This window comes from Poecile atricapillus, chromosome Z, assembly GCF_030490865.1.
Source record: "Poecile atricapillus isolate bPoeAtr1 chromosome Z, bPoeAtr1.hap1, whole genome shotgun sequence".
NCBI lineage: Eukaryota > Metazoa > Chordata > Aves > Passeriformes > Paridae > Poecile > Poecile atricapillus.
In genome coordinates, this window is record NC_081289.1 from 29,472,214 (window position 1) to 29,489,744 (window position 17,531).

Sequence of the window (17,531 nt, forward strand, 5' to 3'; positions counted from 1 at the left end):
TCATTCCTCCCACACTTCCTATGTCCTGACTGCAGCACCTGGTCTGTATCTCCATGGCCTCACTGGAGAGGCTGGAACACTGTACTGCATCCCATGAATGGGACCTTCTAACAGGGTTCTGTGTCCAAAACAACCCCACCTCAGAGGTGCCTAGCCTGAGCCACACAGGATAGCTGCTGATCCTTCACCACTGGACACAGGCTAAGGTAACCCAGCGCACCCTCCTCTCTGCCACTCCACAACCCAACAGGCTCCACCCAAGTCACACAGGTGGGTTTCCACCGTGACCACCGCTGGACTGTCACCAGGGCACCACTACTGAGCACACAGGCAGAGCAGGCTCCAGTGCACCCAGGGGTGGTAGGCAGAATGGTGCATGTGGGGTTCGGACTAGATCAGTTTGCTCAAGACCTGAGTATAACAGAAAAGAAGGGAAATCTGACCATCAGAGCCAGGTTCTTAGAAATCTTCTTCTCCTGTCTCAAAAGCTGGTAATACTACTGCCCTGCATAAAACAGAGATTTCCTGGATGATATACAATGGAGAGTAAACCATTAATCCAATCCCACAGGAATGCTGCTGTGCAGGCTAAGAAGCCTCAGCATCAAAATCCTGGGCTATGAACAACAGCTAACTCCAACTGCAGGTTCAACAGGCGTAAAACAATTTGTCCTCTCCATGGGTTTTTACACACCTCAGTTCTAGTTCTAAAAAAGGAAAGCACACAAGTCAAAACGATACTTTTGCCAAAACCAAATCTTCATGAAGTTCACCAGAAAAGACTCCAGAGGGAGCTTCTGGATCATACTACCATTCAAGCTTCAAAACCATTCGTCTTCCTGACATACAAGAGGCATTCTAACTATTTTGTGACAATAGTACATCTTGTTCAGAGTTACTCAGAATTTGCAAACACTGTGCTCCCTGAAAGCTTTAAGTGTTTTGCTGATTTAAAGCCTGGACTGCTCTGGAACGGCAATAAATGTTCACTGCTTTTCCCACGTAGTACCCTCGCTATAAGAAGACTCCATGGACAAAACAGGAACATGCACTTCCCTGCTGCTCAGCCCAGTGCAATACAGAGCTATATGCACTGCCTGGTTCTCTTTTGTCTACTGTTTGTCCACACAACCATACTACGCATCACATATTGCTACTGGTAGAGCAGAGAAACAATGTAGGAGTAAACAAACACAATGTCTAGAGAAGCAGCTCTGCAGTTTCACAGACTATACCAGTGCTCTTTAGCAGGCTTGCTTTTCTGCTCCAAGGAAGTTGGACATTTGGATACCTCAAAAGCCTCTGTAGAAGAGCACTCCTGGAGTAAGCCCCTCTTACTCAGTTAACCTCTTCATGGACACAACTGCTTTTAGAGCAGAGACAACCCAGCAGCTGGTACAGGCACTCCCTGACAAACCCAGAGCCACTGCACTGACAAAGACAACACAGTTTAATTTTAAATTCTGTGTTCTCTCTCTATCTCACAGCAGTGCATTTTCCAAGCTCAGAGGTGATCTGAATTTCTCTTGTAAAAGCCACAAGCCTGTGCTTTGTCACTGTGCTCACATGGAACTCTTGGAAGTAGGCACAAGACCACATAGCCCACAGACTGCTGGGTCCTTCCTTTCCTGCAGCAGCATTTGTTTCTGCAGTCCCTACCCAACAACTATCACACAGAAAAGCAGCAAAGTGCACCTAGAAATGACTCATATTATTTAGCTTCCCTGAAGCATCTAGGGAAGAAGTCTGCTTCTGTGGTTAAAGAACAAAGAAATGGCATCCATCTTATTCAGATTAATTAATTTGTACTTTAATTTGTGACTTGCTTATTCCAGGACTAATCAGACATGAGCCAAGAAACTGGCCTTGCACAGACACACTGAGATGCCAGAATCTGTCCAAGGCCACATCAGTCTAGTGATGGACGTAGCAGACATGATTGACTCCAGCACAGCAGGATTTTTCTGCATGGTACATGTTTCAAACAAGTTATTTGGAAAAACAAGAAATGCTTACCTGAGGCCATACCACAGCATGGAAAACTGCATCAATCTCTTCTACACTAAAGCTGTAGGTCTCATGATCAGAAAAAAACTCTGCCACAAGCTTGAGACCAAGACGTCTCAAATTCTTCAGTGGATTAATCAACCTAGGTTGGACCTATAAAAAAAACCAAACAAACAAAAAACCCAACCCAGTAAGACCTTGGCACAACAACTACTAACTACTTGCTCTGAAATTAAATCCAGCAATTCATTGACCACATCCAGATACAGTCTTTGCAGGAACTTCTGTTTTCTCTTGTAATTTGTTCACAGTAGCAATCCACATCTCAGAGTTGACTGAAATTTTTCTAAAAGGGGCCTGCCTGTTCCTGCATTGAGTCACACAGGACTCCTTCAGCTCATAAAAAATCTACGCTGATAGGTTTAACCCAGTAGCATCTGCCCCTTCTGGACACAATGCAGAAAGCTACACCACAGTAAATTAGATTTCCAACTTTGATACTTAAACAATTCTGTTCTACACATGAAAGGACCCAAATCAGCTCTCCAAAGTGAAGTTGTACTTGGAACACCAAGATCTTCTGGGAAGAAAATAAATCAACAGATGAAGAGAAGCGGGGAGGAACAGAGAAGGGAAGAATTATGTCTTCAGCAGAGTAGAGTGGGTGCTATAGCATTTGGTTACAGGAAGGTGCTTCCTGTACCCATTTAGTGGTTATGTTCCATAGCGTTTCTTGCAAAAACATTTAAATGAAGAAATTCATGCACTGCTGCATTCTGACTCTCCTCCCTGAGAGGAATCTTGACCTGAGTAATCTAAATTATCTCCATACTGTGCAAAGCAGCTCACAGCACAAGCACATGAAGTAGCTCCACAGTGCAAGAGGTAATGAACTTCAGCCTCAGAAACAACAGAGCCACACGAGAGCAAATAAAAGCCACTGTCTAATACTGGAGCTCTTCTGGGTCTCCAGTTCATACCATGATCCACTACACACAATCCAAAATCACAGGTAAAAAACACAAAGAGGAGGAGGTGGAAAAGGAACTGATCAAGCTCTTGCAACAGGACCTCCCAAGCTATGCTGAATGTTTACTAATAGAGCGCAATCAGCTTCCAGGTGGCAAATTAACTGTTTGAAAGCCCAAAGAAAGGACAAACCAGGATACTATTGGTGACCTCCAAGAAAAGTAATTTTGGGTTTCCCACTGTTTGATCATCATAAGAGTTCTCTGAGATCAAGCCTTTGAGAGGAAGAAACTTGATAGTGAACACAACCAGTAAGAAATGGTAAATTAATAACTTGTCTTAAAGTGGTCAAAGCTGATGTTTAACTCTCCAGGCAGTATCACTCTGCAATAAATTACTCTCAAACTCCAAGAATGTCTTCTAATTATTAGTCAAGATAAACAGATTTCTCACACTCTTCCTTGAGCTTTTAACAGCCTCTGGGCTAATGAAGTGCTAAATTAAGTTCAGACAAACAACAGACTGTCACTCCTGACATTACACAACCATGACAGGATTACTGTAGCAACTGCGGCAAAATGTGGCTTTCCTAGCACTTAATGAAGCAGCTTTCAGAACTCCTGTCTCCTGACCGCATTGAAAACATGTAGGCATATGCAATGCACTGCTGAAGTCAGACTGTGGGCTGCTGATGTCCTCAAATTTGCTCATCCTCTTCATAAATTAAGACAGTTGCAAGGTTCTGTGTAGCCCACAGGAAACTATGAGACCCTGGATACTGCCTACTGCAAAGACTTGCTTTGTTGGTTGGATTTTTTCCTAAGCAAGTTCTAACCTCAAATGCTCACAGCTGGATCCTGGTAAGAAGATGCTCATGGTAACAAAACATCCATTCCCACTTGTTCAGTCCATCATCTCCTAATTCCTTTCAGCATCACAGTGATGATGACAACTGTGCAGTTTGCTTGTTTCCCACCTAAAATATGAGCAGGCTCTGCACCAGGAAGACAGAAAAGCCTGGCTCAGTGTTACAGTTTCTGAGCAGCTGGCACCAGACCCCAAGCAGCTGGACTAGATCTCAGGGATGTCTGTGCCACCTCCCTGCATACAGGGCAGCAATAAGCCAGCACGCCCCACCTTTAGGTGCAACCAATTTTTAACAGGACATTTTCCTCACCTGACCCCTTCTGCATGTACAGCCATTGCTCAGCAAGGGAAAAAAACATTTGCAATGCTCTGCAGATACCTGGCTAAGACCCAGATGGTAAGACTGGATTAGTATGACTACTGGTACAGAGCTGAAGATGCTTCTAGTGCGCTGAAAGCATGGCTGGTGCCACGTCCTTCCTGTGTCCCTTGACAGGAGACACTCAGAGTAGATAATCACTGTGATCACCACAATGCTGAGCTCCCCTGAGGTCTAGCACTGCAACAAAACACCTCAAAGACAGGGTTTGCTCTAACGTCTTCAGGCAAGGAACTTTAAACCTCTCCTTCCCCTGCTCAGATGTTTTATCCTTGCAGCCAAGAAACTCCATCTATAAGGCAAATTTCAACTTCCAGTCATAAAATCTTGTTACGTGCTTACAACAGAATATTTATCTCTCCCTCATGCCCATCTCTCCACACAACAGGTAGGAACAATGCACAGAGACCACCTCCAACTCTCTCTTCAGTAACTCAAACAAAAACACAGTTCAAATCAGTTTTCTAAACACATTAACTCTGCCTGCACTGCTTGAGCCACCTTCAGATAAGCATCACTGGCCTCTATTTTGACAGACTACTCATTGATAAGCTTCACTCCACAATCTTTACCTGAATCAGTAAAGCTCTGTTCCTACGTGTAAGCTCAGAGGAGGAGGAGGAGAGAAAGGAACTTAATTTACATGTTTATATATCGTTTGCATATACTGTACCTTCTCTCTCTGTTGGAGGATGCAGGATACCACAGCAGTCATGCAGAGAATAATCTGTAGAATTTCAGGCAGGTATTGCTGGATCAAATGTCCCATATTTTTCAACACAACTTCTAGACTGTTGAAGAGGCTATGCTGACGCCCAAGAGGCAGGACTTTAGCTAAATCCAGCTCTGACATACTTTGAAGGACTGCAGTCTGGCAAGGCCCTGTGATAGGCAAAGGAGCAACAAATTATCTAGGGAGGCACCATGAAGGCACCCACTACCAAGAATAATTTTTCAGTGAAAAATAGTGGAATTTGGCCCTAAATTACAGATCCTCACAGTCAGATTTTTAAATAAGAACAGCTCTGTGTTTCCATCTCTCTGACACTCAGATGTCTCACAACTGCTACAGAATCAGAGCACTTTACAAGCTCTCTTTACTGCCATGATACTCAGGCTAGCCTATAATGCCAGCCACTACCCACTCCTGGCCTGCTACAGCTTACTTGCATAGCTGTGGCAAGTTGTTCAGTTTTTCTGACCTTGGACATATAAAACAGAGCAACTGTGTTTTGTTAGGAGAAACTCAGGGAAAACCTAGTCCTTACCATAGGTTTACTTTTGTCCTTTCAAGGCATGGTTAAGAGACAAGCTGAAGCACATAACAGCACTAAGCATATTTATCCTCCCACATCTCTACAGGTCAGGAAATATCACACCCTCAGTTTCTATGGCCTACCTACCATTACTGAATTGCTTCACAGCTTCAAAGAGTAGATCCAAGAACATCCGAATCTCTTCTGGCAGAGAGCCGGCCAGAAATCGCAGAACGATTGACATGCGAATGCTTGCTGAAGATTTGCCCTGCGTTTTGCTCCCTGTTTTGTTTCTCATTCTGCCATAGAGAATTCTTCAAGAATCAAAAAGAGGTTTCATTAGCTTTCAGCAAGCCATCTGTTTTTCCAGCCTCTTATTCTGCAGGAGAAACTCAGTTTAAAAATATTCTCTAGTGAAAGGGCTCCCTCCCTTCAGGGTCTCCACTGAACTACTACATATTGTCCAAAAACATCTTAGTGAAAGATCAGCTTCTGCTACTACCATGGAAGCTCTGCTGGAAACTTCAGTTACAAAAATGGTTACCTTGCAGGACAATTTGCACCACTGCAAATAGCTGGCATTACTCAGCGAACTGAAAAGTCCTCACAGTTCTCTGTAATCCTTAGTAGAAACAGTATGTACCAAAATGCTGCTTTTAAAGAAAACACCATTTGCATAACACATGACATAAATGTGTTAATAAGCAAACCATACAGAATAACACAAAATGAAATCAAACTATACCACTAACCATGGGTTATCTCAACTGTTCAAAATGAGAAGCAGCTTTATTTCTCTCTGCTTGCTCATGGTAGTTTGCCATGAAGCTTCTGAACTCACACTTCAGAACACACCTCATAAGAACAGGGATGAGATCCGGTCGATGCTCTGTTTTTACTACTGTGGTCTCCTCAGAAATGCTGAAATGGACTATCTCTTCTTTAAAGCTCTTGTCCTCCAGTAGCCTTTGCAAGTTCTCCCTGAGAGTAATAAACATTATTTTGTTAAAATAAAGAGCAGGTAGGGTTATAAAAATAGACAGATAGACACACAGATGCATCTATATCTAATTACCTATTTATCTATCCTTGCCATATACAAAATATTAAAGTATCACTCTTTTATAAAAAAATATTTTAAAAGCCAGCAAGTTGAAGCTAATTATGTAGACAAGTAAGTCCTAGACATATTCCAAAGAAATTATTTAACCACAAACTACAGTTTTATGTTGTCACTTTCTTTGGGTGGTTATAAATCATCAGTACAAAAGACATCTTTGAAAATGATGGAACTAATAACACTACTGACACTATTCTGGGACAGAATGGAAGTGTTGCTATTTTTCTCTAAACAAAAAAGAGGCACTGATCAGCCTGATTTCCTCTCTTAGATACAAAACATACAGCTGGCTAAAATTAAACTTTACGTATATGTGTTCAACAAATACAGGACCCCAAATAAAACTGACCCTGAAGCAGGCTCATTCATGAACACTAAAATAATATAAAAGCTTTTACCTGTATGGCAGTAGATGAGGATGCTTATATGTCATTATACAGTCAAGAGCTATTCTCTGTACATTCTGGTCTTGATGAGACAGTAACTGCAAATAACAAAACAAAGAAAATGAGTCCCTATCTAGGAGACAGAAGTGCTTACTGAAAACAGTGAAAACAACCCAGAGGCTACCAGCTCAAGCAGGTTTTGGACTAAATTATTCAAATGGAAGCAGAACATATGTGTTGCCAGCAAAAAACCAAGATGTACATGCACAACTGCCACTCATAAAAAGGGGCATGGCTGCTGATAGTTCATATATACTTTTCCTTCCTATCTACACAGGACAGTTATATTTGTTTTTTCGTAGCTGTCTTTTGAACCACTCTGAGTTTGCATTTATCATCAAAACCAGTTATCAGCTGTGTATCTAAGAAGACTGGATCAAAAAGGACCCAAACCATTCCAAGATACCTGTATTTCTTTCCTGTGACAAACACAAACTATTCGGAAGACTTGGTATGCAAAGTCTCACTGAGATTCACCTTCTCTTGAAGACAACTTCATAACCTAGGCACTAAACAACATGAAGTAGTGGTCACGGCACCAAGACTATCTGAGTTAGTGTTTGCACAATGCACTCAGGCACATGGTTTGATTCTTGGGGTGTCCTGTGCAGGGCCAGAAACTGGACTCAATGGTCCTGATGGGTCCCTTCCAACTCAGCATATTCTGTGATCCTGAGATTCATTAGGACAGGGAAAAGAAGTTGAGAAATACAGATAATTTCTTTATCAGTCCTTCAGTCTCACACTAAATAGCACAGGCAAGTGTCATCCAAGGTCGCTTTGCCATGATGTCTCTATGCCAGATGGACACACCAGCCGTGACAATGCATATACTAAGACACAGAAATGCAAACAGTAAGTGATGAAGTAATCTTTCTTCTTGTGCCAGGCTGTTCTTCCCAAAGTGATTTGACCTTTACACAACTGTCCAATATTTTGCTAAGAACACAGACAAGCAAACACATGGATCAACTGTTTTTCTAAGCAATACTTTGAGATAGACTGAAACAGAGTGAATGTCTAATAGAGATTCTCAAATTCTAAGGGACTAAGGAATTGAGCTATCAACACCCACAGACTCAGAAAACACAAACTGGGAACAGTGAGAGCAAACCCTAATGACCTGAACAAATCCACATCTGGTAACCAACACAACCCTGTAAAATTTAAAACCAAAACCGTTTTAAGGATTGTAAAATAAATACTCAGAATCCCCCTTCAAAGTCATACTTTCTGCAATTCTTTCAGGGAAATCCCTCAGAGAAGAATCAAGCAAATTGAATATTTTTTAAGAAGAAAATCCTTTTTTGATGCTTGATGATCTCTTGTACATACTGGCCATACTCTTAGTACACAAAATACTATAGGACAAATACAAACCTCAGATCTTCCCCAAGCTTTGGATTTTAAATACTCCTCCAGATCCTACAGGAAGTGAAACAGATATCCTCTGCAGCCACTCTTCCAAAGACTTGGAAGAACTTCCACTCTCCTTGCCAAAGACTACTTCTTGTCTGCTGTCAGATCTGTTTGCAAGTGCCACTCCTGTCAAACTGAGCTAAGTATCTTAAAGCAGGTCTTTGCCTAAGGGGCTCATTTCGAGTGATGCCTGTTAGGAAGTCCTCTGAAGGACAGCTCCTTTTCCAGCTATCATAGCTGAGCTCAGAAAATGACAAGTTTAGCTAGTATTAGACACTGCACTCAAGTAAGAGTTAATTTATTAGTAACAATTCCAAAAGTAATCAAATAGCCTCACCTGGGTATACAAGGCATTCAACTTCTGCTCCAGATACAATGCACGAGGATTTGAGAATTTTGAGAAAACTTGTAAGTGGGCTATTAGTTGCCTGCAAAACAAAACAATTATTTTTTTTTTTTAAATATCCAGGAGACAAACAAACAGAGAACTTTAATTAAAATTCATAAACAAGAAAACAAAAAACAACAGAAGAGGATCCCAAGTCCTCAGCACTATTTCAGACATAGCAAGATGTGTCCTGTTCTCTAAGCAGCTCCTTCCAGCTGTCACTTCACTGCACAGAGAATGCCTTTACTTCAGTAGCACTGGGTAGGCTCAGTTTTTTCATGAGAAAGGGGTACAGTCAGGATGCAGCTTACTTCTCTCTGCCAGCCCAGCCTAGAAAACCAAAATTCTGTATTTATCTCTTTGTTTGTTCACTTGTCCCTAACTGGTGCCCATGTTGCTCCTACCAGTGTGATGGGTTGCATTCAGCCATAGACTGTACTGGACTTAACACTGGGCTGCAAGGACAGATGGGAGTCAGTTCCTCTAGGGCTGGCAGGGTCACCTCACATCTGCCCCACCTCCTCTTCATGGAAAGGGACAGAAAAGACCAGGATAAGGAAGGTGTGAGATCTCCTCTACCATGTGTACTGTGGGACTGGTAGAAGCTGTCCTCATTCAACTGCTCCCCCTGCTAATTTACACTGAACCCTCCAGACACTTGACCTTTCTCCATGGCTGGGCACAGACAAGGGAGGAAGGAGTAGGACACCTTCCAGGAACCCCACAGGGAGCCCAGGGCAGGTGTGCACCCTCCCTGCTTCAGCCAGGCCTCCCAGGACACGAGGGAGTCCCCCCGGCACAGGCCTCACCCGGGAAGGGAGGTCACTCCACAACTCATTAACACACCTCTGGTAAATCTTTTATGCCTTTGTTACAGCTACCGGGAGCTAATGTTTCCACTGCACTTCATGGATGTTTTGACATGGAGGTTGGGAAAACAACAAAATATCTTGGACTGTCACTGTATTTTAATTGCTGATAACTTGCAGATAGAAGCCAGAATCTGGGAAAATAATTAAATACTCATAGGACACCTGGGATGAAATGACACTTTAGGTCACATATCAAATACTTGTCTTGTCCCAATATATAAGGGGATATTTTGGAATTCTCTGTCATTACAAGGGCCATCCTTTGCAAAATCGTTGTGCTGTATTTGTAAGGGGTATTTGAAAGAGGTCATCACTAGGGAGAATTCAAACAAAGAGCAACTTTCTCCACGTATTCAGCACTGCAACAATGACATTCAGCAATATGCACCTTTAGTCTACCAAATAAAAACCTTGATCCCTACGAAGACAAGACTTATAATGGGCAGGAAATGGCAGTATTCCAATATCAGAATACTTAAAAAAATAGTCTGATTTTTTGAAGTCTTTGGCAATGCCCACAGTTTTCAAAGACTAACAGATATACACAGAGAAACCAGGGAATTCAGGTACAAGAGTCTCTGAAAACTTCAGAATACTACACTTTTTTTGCCTAAAGTAAAATACACCATAGACTGGTAAGCAGGTAACAAGATAATGATAAAACCTGGGCGATATATTTAGATTTTTAGTACTGTACAGGCAGAATTTCTGATTTGTAATCCACCGAGAAACAATGAAGCACAAGCAAAAGAAAAAAATAATATATACAAAAACACAACTTGTATCTCAACGTGAGATGCTGAACCTGCCTTTCCATGAAAGCACTAGCAAAAGGGAAAACTAAAAATACTTACTTAGCAGCAGCTCTTCTTGTTTTCTTTTTCAGTACTCCTACACTAATTGGTTCCCCTTCTTCCTTTTCCTCTTCCTCCACCTCCTCTTCCTCCTCTTCCATAGCAACATCATTCACCTCTTCAGTTGGTATTTGTTTTGCTGCTATGGTGCCACTAATTTTCCTTCTGAGATCCTGAGATGGAGCCACTAAGGAATCTGCTGGGTAGTACTCATTTCTGTATTTTAAAAAAAGAAGGAAGGAATTAAGAAGCATAACATTTTTCTAGGTTTCAGGGCAACAACAACAACTAAAAACCTCACCATTCTTATTATAACGTCTTATTGTTCATCATACTCTCTGATATGTGCACACATATGCAAGCACACCACTGCTTTCCCTCCAGGGGCAGGAATTTGAATCAGCCTCTAACAAAATCAGTATTTTCCCCATCCTGGGGGGAAACACTGGTATTATGCAATTCCAAATTAAAGCATGATTCCAAATTAAAGCATGTTTTCATGAAAGGGGAACTTTTTTTCCACTGAAATCACTCTGTGACTGAGTAACAAGACTGTGATAATGGCAAGTCAATGAACAAGAGACTGAGCAGCAGAGACATACTTTAAGTTTCATTTCAGCCTGCTTAGTTTCTAACAGAATCCACATTCCAATTAAAAGGTTATCTCAACTGGAAACAGACATGTCATCAGCCATGCATTCACAAAATAGTCTGTAATGGGACAGCCAATCTTAAAGCTCAGCAACACATTGAAAGCAATGTGTCCACTCAACTGAAAAGTAAATCTTACTTACCGAATGAATCTCAAAAGAAGCGGGGAAAGTTCCCTCGACCGAGGCTCCACTCTGTCTGGAAACTTATCCAGCGCTTTCCACAGTAGGAAACGGTAATTTGTGTGGTCCAGCCGCTCACTGCAATCTGTTCTACTCCTCAGCTGCTCCAGAAAGACAGTCCCCACCTCTCCTTCTGGCATCTTCTCACTTTCTGTTTCAGCAATGCTCTCCTCCTGTTCATCTAGCTCATTTTGTAGCTCCATTTCTACAGAAGAGTTAGGAACATCTTTTCAGGTTCCTTCATAATCACCAGTAGCAAGGAATCCATACCTCCTTACAAAAGTAGTTCATTTGGTGACATGCACCTGTTTAGACACAACTGTGTTTAACATTGATCTGAAAGACACACATTGCTTAGATAGCCTTCTAGGATACCTTGCAACCCTGGCACTTCTCAGCTGGGCTCAGTTCCCTTCAGTAACAGGGAAGTTCACAAACGGCTGCATACTTCTGACTCTGTATTGAAATACTAGATTGCATATGCCCTTAGGTAAACCTCAAGAGCACACACAAGGACGGTCTGCAGAAATTCCACAGAGAAGGAAGATGGTCTGCATCATTACACAGGTTTTGTCACTGTTCCTGACCAGTCTGAGCAGCACCAACCTTAAGCAAAGATGAAACTGCTGCATGGCTTCCCACAACCTGCAACTCCCTCCCCTAATGCAGGTGGCCTTTTCCATCTACTGCTTGGTGTTTAAGACAGGAGATACAGCTTCCTCCCAAGCCTCTCCACTCCTGCCCTGGACATGACAGTAGTACTGGTTCTGAATTCCCCCATCACACATAAATTTGGGGCACATGAAAAACAGCCACATAATTCACCATTAGATGGTTTACTACGATAACCATGCTTAGGAAAGGTGACTTACCAGCATAGGTAGCAGCCCTCTCCAAATGTTCATACAGGACCTTCCAGAACTGTTTATTCTCCATTTCCTTTGCATGAGAACTAACAAAGCAGAATACAGCATGAAATTAGAAGAAAGATAAGAAAAGGCAAGCGTCATTCAGCTAGTTAACAACTACCGCAATCAAAGGCTTTGATCACTGCTTTAATGTGGCTGTCCAGGGACAGGACATCTGCACAATGCAGCTGTAGCACTTCCTTGCCTTTTCTCATGGATCCCAAATGTCAATTGTTATTAAAATAATCTGGTTGTATCCCATGACTTCAAATGAACTCAAATTGAGTAAAAATGTTCTTGAGCTTTCTACTGACTTCTGTACAGCAAATCATATAGAATCAAAGGAAGAATCACCATGGACATATCTTTTGAAGAGCTGGTTCAATTTTTTTTAAATTAATTCACTGAAGAGGAAAATCCCATCCTTTTTAATCGTACAACAGAGGGAGGAATAAAAAAGAAGATAAAGTCATGCTGAAAGAAGTCACTAATTTTTTCACCATGGTAAGACTTCCCTACTCTTTAGTAGGATTTAGAGGTTTTCCAGTAAGGACAAAAAAGTTGGCAGATGAGGAAACAGAGAGACTTCTTGTTCCTTTAAGCATTTGTGAAACATTAATCAAATCCTGCTACCTCTGACTAAAAACTCTGATGTTATTTGACTGTATTTGCAGCAAGTTCCCTTTAAAGTAAGAAAAATCAGGAAGTGTCTATATAGGTTGAGATTTGAGAGATCAAATTTATTTCAGAAGATCTCACATGAAGGTTCTCATGCACTAATCTCTCCAAACCGGACATTTTTTACCTCAGCTTGTGTTCACAGAAGAATGAAAGGAATGTCCTGAGAGACAACTACAGATTGCAGCAACCAACTGCATATACTCACGTTATAAGTTCAATTACAGGATCCCAGAGAGGGTTGAAGTTAATGTAAAGCATTCCTAGTAAATACCGAAGAGGCACCTAAAACAACATACAATACCATCTTGTTGAGACGCAATAAACAGAAAAGACCAACCAACTCCTCTAACTTTTCTTCCTCTCAAAGAGGAAACTTTATCAAAGAAGTTTTCAGGGGTGCTACAAAAGATGAAGGAAGTCACACACATGATTATTCCTTGTCTCATAGCTTCATGTGGAAATCTAGAACCCATTTACTGTAAGCTACACTGAGACCTCATAACTATACCAAAATAACGTGAATATGAAAAAAACAGTTCAGCACAGATGATCTGGACTGTCTCTCTCTCTACAACTTCAGTGCTGCCACAGCAAAATGAGGGACCTCAGAAAAATTAAAGTTTGTCCAGAGAAGTATTCACTGCACTAGGCCTAATAGCTTGTCTTCTAGACTGGCTCCTTGCTGAGCCATGTGGAGGAGTGACCTACAATCTTTCCTCATGGATGTGAGGCCCCCTTCAGCTCAGCAGCAGAGGACATTCAACAGTCACAGGCATAAAAGACTTTCCTGTTGAAGCAAGATCCAGAAGTGAGGTCACCCACGGCCAGTGGGAGTCCTACCAATGTTCAACCACACTGAGGACATGGCAAGGTCATGAGTTTAAATTTGCTCACAACTTGCTTCTCCCTGGATTCATCTGCCTTCCTTTCCATGACATCAAACCCAGAGCAATCTGACTGCGGGCCATTTATTTAGATGACACTGTTTGTCACCCTGAAAAACTCAGCTTTGGAGCTTGTTAATATAGTTTCTAAAGAACTTTCCCAGGACAGTAACTATAAACATAGATATGTATGCATTCCTTCTGTTACATGTCTTTTGATGGACATCTCTTACGGCCAGTGTGGTTAGAAAGGTGTTATCCTGACTACCCGATCCCTGACCATGGTCAGAAAGCAATAAATTGTGAGAGAAGAAATAAAGTTTGCTTCTTCTTCACCATCTCTTGAGCTGTGTCCGTGTGACTTGTTTTGTGTCTGACAGCGACAACTGTTGTTCTACTAAACACAGTACTCCTGAGGACAATGGGAGCTGTGATCCCTACTAACAAGCTACTAACTAACAAGCAAGTTTTCTAAAACCTAATTTGGAAGTTAACTGATTTTTTGATGCACTCTCATTAAAAACTTCACAATCCATGTGATGGAATAAGAACATTCTCTTAGAATAAAGGAATGTGACAACTGCTTTTTGACAATAAATCCTTACCTCCTGCAAAGATCCACTTGGTATTGCAGGCCGCACTATGTCACATCTTAGTTTCCTCAAATGGAGAAGTTTCTCTCTGTAATCATTCACTGTTGCTGGCACAAGTTCTGCTTGGAGCAATATGGCAAATACTGGCTGGAATTCCCCTGTGCCATCACCCTGAACAAACAAGTGACATGAATTCTGTTAGAGTTCCTTTATCTCACTGAAAAGTACTTAAATTATACAGACTCACGGCCATTCTGGAAAAAAGAACAAAGTCTAAGGACTTGTTCTAGTTTCCACCATTTAGACACACATCTGAAAACACCAGGAGGTGGGGGACAAAGAAATAGAACTGGAATTTTAAAGCACAAAAGCAGAGGACCACCTCTGCCTCCACATTTTGTTTCTGCAAAGTGAACAACATTTCACACAAAACATGAAACACAGATAGCTTTGAAATGTTAAATGAAAAGTTTTAGCCTTACCTCAATTTGTGCAGAAGGTGGACTATCAAAATGGTTTAGAATTCGAACTGTCAACAGCCGGACCTATTCCAAGCAGAAACATATGTCAGGCAATATAAATTGACACATACACACCTACAGAGAGGTTAATGTCTGGTACAGCACACTGGTTTCACCAGGTTCATCTTGGAGCTGAGAAACAGATTAATTCCTGTAGTCTAGAAGGCAGTTAAAAGTGAATGCATTATGCTCCTGCCCTAATTTAAATCTAGGGAAGAGGTAAGGCCGACAGGGATAACAGTTAACCTCTGTTAACTCATGCCCCATTGACACAGGTCTAAGCAGACACTATGGAAGTGATAGCTTTATACAGTCTCATGCTTCTCCTTTCAGATTTTATCATTTCACTAAGTTTACTTATATTTTACTGTTAAAATACAAATGATTTTTCATTTCAAAATGATTTTTCATGTTCAAAACAGCATATTACCTTGGAAACACCAGTGGAAATATTAGGATGCAACTTCTCAAACAAGTCCATTAGGTTTCCTTGGGAAAGGGGTTCCTGGCAGCCACATAATGCCAGCCTCGTGTAATACAGATCAGCCAACAGCAAGGCAGAGGGGTCTGAAGGGAAAGTGCTAAAACAATGGATGATTTTATTAGCATACAGAAAGCACTGCACAACACTGGTATTTAAAAATAAGGCAGCAGTGATAACTACAACATTAAGGGAAAATTCCACAATTTCAGACTCTGCTTGCAGCAGCAGGCCAGTGAAGTCAGATTTCACCAGCACAATGACCTGCAGCTGCAAAACATATGACAGCCCAAGAGGCATGAGATCCCTCTTTTGTGTTAATCAGGCTTGTCAAGCTGAGACTTGCATGCTGGACACACAGCTGCAGAAAATAAACCTGCATAGGTCTCATGAGGGCTTCTGCTACTGCCCAGGTGCTCTGTCAGTGATCAACAGAAGAGAAATAATCCAGACTTAGGTGAGACCCCAGGAATTCTGTCTGCTCACAGAAAAACTTCCTTCTGCTACCTTATATCCCTTGCTCCAAGCAGGTCTCACATCCCCTGCCCAGAGCTGGAAGGAAAGCATTAGGCTAAAGCTCACTGCCAGTACTTCCTGCCTGATCTGGGCAAGTTGTTTTCTCTCCATCATGCCTCAGACATGAGCATCATAACTTCCTAAATGAACAGGATGTTTTGAAGCTCAAGCCACCAAAGACTTGGAGATGATAGAAATTAATGGTTTTCCTAAATCCCTTCAGCCAGGCAGTTTTCTATGCTAAGTATAAGCTAAATAGAGTCAAAATAATGGAGTATACAAAAAATGGAGTATACAAAATCTCTTCCATTGTGGAGCAAGCACAAACATGGATATGTAAGGACATGATGGAATCCCAGCACCACCAGCAAACTCAGGTTTTTGACACAGTTCAGAAAGTGCTGTTCCTGTCTCTTTTATTATTATAATGTAACACAAAACTACTAAGCGTAGCATTCCAAAGTAAAACTAGAATCAGTGTAGCACTCCAATGTAAAACTAGAACCAACTTATTTGACACACTATCCTGCAGCTAAGAAAGCATCAGTTTGCAGAGAAAATGTCACTGAACAGGAACTACATCTACATGATTGTCCAAAAAAAGTGCCTACAATTTTGCTCCATTACATAACCACAATACTGAAGTGATGCAGAATGGGGAGCACACAAAGAAGCATTTAACTAGCTCCTATATAAAGGCAAAATCAAATTTTTGCTCTACCAAGGAAAACCATGAAGCACCACAGAACAGGCAGAGTTTACTTACGTCACCAAGCTCTTGACACGCTCCACAGGTAACAAATGGAGTACTTCAGCAGACTCCACCAAATTAAGTAGAGTACTTACAGCTTGGCAGGCCACAAACAGGCTTCCTGGAGCAGAGAAAGAACAAGAACATCTTGTAAATTTACTCAGCTCTCAGTGACTTGTACTTGTATGGTGCTTGCCCATCCTGAAAAGGCTGGAGCCAGAGAAATAAGGTAGCATATGGATCCCAGAACTGGCATGTGTATTTTCTAACCATAACACATAATCATAACACATAAAAGAAGTGCTTCCCTGGCTATCAAAGCAAGTGTCTCCTCCAGCAAACCAGCACTGAAAGCTGTGACAGCTCCCAGTTTGCCTATTTCCATCACATCCACATGTGCAGAAAGCAGGGATCTGGAACTAAGCACTGTAGAAGGAGCTGCAGACAGCACTCTGCTAAAAAAGGAAGATATGCTGCCAAATTGATATGAACGTAGCAAGAACAAAGCAAAAATACATACTGATGCTACCACCAGACAGGTGCCTATAAACTCTGGAACTTTGGCAATGCACTACTGTATAAGACCTTCAAAGCTGTGCCATGCACCTAAAGACTGAGTATATATTAGTGAATGGCAGGTGGGTTTGCTGAATTCTGTCTCCTTCTGAAACCTCTCAGACTCCTTTAGGGATGGAGGGTTTCCCAGAAGCACATGATAGCAAATGTCCTGCCAGGCACAAAAAGGCAATTCCTTTCCCCTCACACTTCTAAGACAGCAAATAAGTT

At 41.7% G+C, this 17,531-nt stretch overlaps 1 protein-coding gene across 1 annotated transcript in view; it reads right to left on the reverse strand.

Annotated features, from left to right (window-relative positions):
- LOC131592751 (small subunit processome component 20 homolog) overlaps window positions 1–17,531 on the reverse strand; it is a 64,119-nt gene that overhangs the window by 28,398 nt on the left and 18,190 nt on the right. The window contains exons 15-28 of the mRNA XM_058864495.1: window positions 16,761–16,866; window positions 15,428–15,578; window positions 14,959–15,021; window positions 14,489–14,647; window positions 13,205–13,281; window positions 12,283–12,362; window positions 11,372–11,615; window positions 10,578–10,793; window positions 8,801–8,891; window positions 6,997–7,082; window positions 6,334–6,459; window positions 5,626–5,792; window positions 4,896–5,104; window positions 2,017–2,160 (exon numbers count right to left, since the gene is read on the reverse strand). Of these exons, the coding sequence (XP_058720478.1) occupies window positions 2,017–2,160; window positions 4,896–5,104; window positions 5,626–5,792; window positions 6,334–6,459; window positions 6,997–7,082; window positions 8,801–8,891; window positions 10,578–10,793; window positions 11,372–11,615; window positions 12,283–12,362; window positions 13,205–13,281; window positions 14,489–14,647; window positions 14,959–15,021; window positions 15,428–15,578; window positions 16,761–16,866 (1,919 nt within the window). The remainder of the gene's footprint in view (window positions 1–2,016; window positions 2,161–4,895; window positions 5,105–5,625; window positions 5,793–6,333; window positions 6,460–6,996; window positions 7,083–8,800; window positions 8,892–10,577; window positions 10,794–11,371; window positions 11,616–12,282; window positions 12,363–13,204; window positions 13,282–14,488; window positions 14,648–14,958; window positions 15,022–15,427; window positions 15,579–16,760; window positions 16,867–17,531) is intronic.